Source organism: Sebastes umbrosus, chromosome 9 (genome assembly GCF_015220745.1).
Source record: "Sebastes umbrosus isolate fSebUmb1 chromosome 9, fSebUmb1.pri, whole genome shotgun sequence".
In the NCBI taxonomy this organism is placed as follows: Eukaryota; Metazoa; Chordata; class Actinopteri; order Perciformes; family Sebastidae; genus Sebastes; species Sebastes umbrosus.
In genome coordinates, this window is record NC_051277.1 from 6670201 (window position 1) to 6674263 (window position 4063).

At 41.6% G+C, this 4063-nt stretch overlaps 1 protein-coding gene across 2 annotated transcripts in view; it reads left to right on the top strand.

The window, feature by feature from the left end:
• Positions 1 to 796, top strand: part of LOC119494118 (ecto-NOX disulfide-thiol exchanger 2-like) — a 200831-nt gene extending 200035 nt beyond the window's left edge. For both annotated transcript variants that reach the window (XM_037779745.1, XM_037779746.1), the window contains one exon: positions 151 to 796. In XM_037779745.1, the coding sequence (XP_037635673.1) occupies positions 151 to 282 (132 nt within the window). In that variant the 3' untranslated portion in view covers positions 283 to 796. The remainder of the gene's footprint in view (positions 1 to 150) is intronic.
• Positions 797 to 4063: the final 3267 nt, after the last annotated feature.

Genomic DNA, 4063 nt, shown 5'->3' on the forward strand with positions numbered 1-4063 from the left:
ATGCATCCTGACACCAGCACAGATCTCCAATCAACCTGGTTATTAATGCAAGACAGTGTGGGTCGTCTACAGCAGCTCGTCTCCGCTGTCACCTCAGCCTGAAAGATGATGAAGATGATGTGTGAGATTGTCTGTGTTCATTTTCCGCAGATTAACCCCGGTGAGGTGGAGGCTCTTCTTACTCGGCTGCCCTGCACCTTCAGACAGGAGCTGACTGGCGTCGGAGCCAGCCTGGAGAAACGCTGGACCTTCTGCGGCTTCCAAGGCATCAAGAGCACATAGGACTCTGCCCGCTGACGCTTCTGGGAAGTGGAAGAGACGACAAGGCAACACAGGTACACGGAGCGCACTCTAGAAATGTGGAGGAAGCCCACAACTAACTAACTAACTGAGACGCCGGACTCCACCTGCAAAGACAAGAGCACAAATTATTCAGCACCGATCTCAGATCAGGAAGGGGTGGTCTGTGTAGGTGGCAGCGAGAGAGATAAATATACAGTTTTTTTGCGATGGCAAATTAATTGGCGGCATCTCTATGGCGACCAAGAAGTGGATGTATCTCTATGGTGACAGTCGCGTCATCTCTCACTCTCTCCTCTCTGTTTTTAACTCATGGGATTCAACTCAAAGTCCCGATCTCACTGGATTGGTTGTATTTTTTATACTCCGTACTGGCAGACCTGGACTAAAGGGCTACACAGGAAGGTCATCAGGGTCGACGTTCAACCTCAAAAACCTCCTTTTGCCTCTTCTTGATTTTGTACAATCATGTGAAATAAATTCTTATATTTCCTTCTACTGTCTGTGTAGGCTATTGAAAGTACACACGAGATGGATGCAGGTTGATTTTAAGCAGGAGTGAAAGTAGGCGGGTACGGTCCGGTACTCGGTACCACTAAAAGATTCAGTGCCGGGAAGAAGAGACAGCAGCTACCTGCCAAAACCCAGATACAACCCGTCACGATCGCGTTTCCTAACGTTAGGTCAACATACAGTTAGTTACCTCCAGAGGTTATGTTTTCGGGTCAGTTTGTCTGTGCACGCATTATGTTTCAATTTCATTAACATTGTGAGATAGGGCATTTGTGCTGCATTCAAGTGGTGTCAGAATAATCTGAAAAATGAGTTCCCGACTGGGAAAAATCTCAAGAATGCCCCCTCAAGTCGGAACAACAACTCAAAAACAACTAACATGTTGTTTAAGCAATAAAATACAACACATCTTCTTTGTAGCGTCCAAATGGGACCATGCGAAGAGCACATGAACGCACCGTTGTCTGCGCTCTTCTAGTTTTCTTATTAATTGCTTCTAAATTGTTCCAGTATGAGTGTGTTTATGCCCAACACAGACCTGGAGGTTTTTTAATCCATACTGGATGCCTTTACAAAACTGTTTCTGCTCTGAAACGTCAACTTCTGCTACAGCTGACTGTCTGATATCGAGCGCTGTGGGGGTTTTTTGGCAGGCAGTCGTTTCTTGCAAAAAGTAAAATGACAGACAAAATAAGTTGTTGATGTTTCATGATGTTCAGTTTTATTCCAACACGGGCAGCAGGTCAAACAAGCTTATACGACTTCCGTAACTCTGCCGGCATAACGGTGTGCGTGAGCATCTTTACTTCCACAGAGTGCTTGTCAACTGGTTAACTGCTGTCGCTGAATTTAGTTGTTTTAGTTAAATTTTCAAATTAAATTTTAAATTTTTTTAAAAGAAAACTAACTGTTATGATTGTTAAATCATATGAAAAATGATTCTGTGGCACTTAATTTGCTATACTTAATACCATCAAATTTCTTTCTACACCATACAGGCGTTAAACAATTGAATGTGTCTGTTCAGGGATGCATGAAGCTGGGGATCGGGAGGAAAACAATACCAAGCAATGAATGTTGGGGTAGTAGTATCTGCAAGAACTTCAATCTACTTTCCCCTCTGATTATAGGGTTATTGACATCTCTCAGTGTTGAATTATGCTTTTATTTGGTAAGACAGTTCTCAAATGCACGATGAGAGAGTAATCAAGCCCAGAATGGGACCCTAAAATGCTGCAAATGTTAAAATGAACATGTTCTGATCATACCAGTGACTTTCTTTCTTAAAAAAACAAGAAAGGATACATATTGGCCATCAGACGACATTCACGCGGTGCCTTCCAGGTCAGGTTCATTCAACAAAGACAGACTTATGTTCTTTGCGCAATTATGTTTCCAAATTATTGAACATGAAATGCAGCAAACTGTTTTCTTCTGCTGCGTTCATGATTGTAGTTTTAGCCGCGTATAGCCACGTTTGATAATTCTCTTCACTGCTTCGTTGTAGCACAAAGTTAAAATGAGCCTCCTTTTGTTTGTCAGAAGGACTCAAACAAACAGTCCCTGCAAATGTCTTCAAGGCACTCGGCACAAACGGTTAATACATGTCTGGAAAACCTTCATGATGAAGTGGTTGATGCATTTATGGTGGAATAACAGTTTTTAAAGTACATCAAAAGGCAGAAAAATGTTTTTAAAATTAGAGCGTCAGGTGGTTTGCTGGCTTTAAAAAGTGGCTTGAAACAGATGAGACAAAATCATGCACATCTAAAGGTGGTGAATTTTCTTATACTGGATGATACGAATCGGCCTCATTCTTTCTCTAATGTGCTAGTGAGTACACATCTATCACCGGCCAAGCCTGATCTCAAACATTCCTGAAGATGAGCTTCTACTGCCATCTATTGGAGAGAGCAACAGGCTCAGTAAAGGATGGCATTGTGCTGATGCTGTGTTTGATGGTATTTGAGAAGTTGCTCTTTATACTGAATCAATGATTGGTGGTGCATGCGAGGTATTAAGCTTTTAACATTAAGGACGTTCAGCATAATGAGAAATGTCCATTTAAAGTTCCTTTAAAGTGTTTTTTATTAGTGTAACAACAGTTTGATTTAATCCAAACATTACAATGCACAAAAAAATTTAAAACCTTTATACTAACATACTTTATGACGTTATGTGTCTCCTCAGAATAAAAATAGCAGTCTTTCACATCTAATCAAACTGGAACACGTACCTTGTGATACCTGGCTTCACCGTGGTTGATTAAAACTTCATCACTGTGAGATGACACTTCACTCTTCAGCGGTGAGAAATTCCTCCTCACTTTGTTAAATGATTTTGGATTTTCTACATCTCCTCATCCACATCACACTTTAAAGGGATAGTTTGGGTATTTTGAAGTGGGGTTGTATGAGGCATTATCCATAGTCAGTGTATTACCTACAGTAGATGTAGTAGTAGTAGTTTGGAGAAACAGACAGGAGTACCGACACAGGAGCAAAGCAATGTACAGCTGTGGACGGGGCCGGCAGCAAAACGTATTTTAGCCATCTAAAAGAAAGGCTGATAACCCTTTAAGTGTATGCTATATTTAGAATATTTTTGCCAGTTTACCTTGCTTTGAGACAGCTATTCAGTCTATGTTTCCGATGGGGAACTGAAGCTGTTGTATCCATCTATGCTCTCGCCAAAGCCACCAGACTCCATTGAAAAAAACAGTAATTTTACCTCGCAGAACAAGGGAGTAGCTTTGGTGAATCCAAACTAACCAAAGTTGCACAATAACACAAATAACCTAACCAAACAAGGCAGCGGTTGACCAGTAACCCCTCCAGTGTTCTGCAAGGTAAAAAATACAGTTTGTTTTCAATGGAGTCTGGTGGCTTTGGCAAGAGCATAGATGGATACAACGGCTAAAATACCCCGTTTTACCGCGTCCACAGCAGTCCGTTGCTTCGCTTCCGCGCGGTAAACCCTGTCTGTTTTTCCGTATGGAGGCGTGCCGACCGTCATCTACTGTAGGTAATACACTGACTATGGATAAGTACTTCATACAACCCCACTTCAAAACACCCGAACTATCCCTTTAAACCCAAGTAGGACACAGACCAAGCAGCTTTCTATTAAACAACATGATGCCTAACTGAAATGAAATGATTTTTTTTTTTTTAAATGTCTGACATCAACTCAGTCAGTCACCGGCTCAAGGCAGATGTGTGTTTGTGGAAAAAAAAGAAGCAAAACAGAA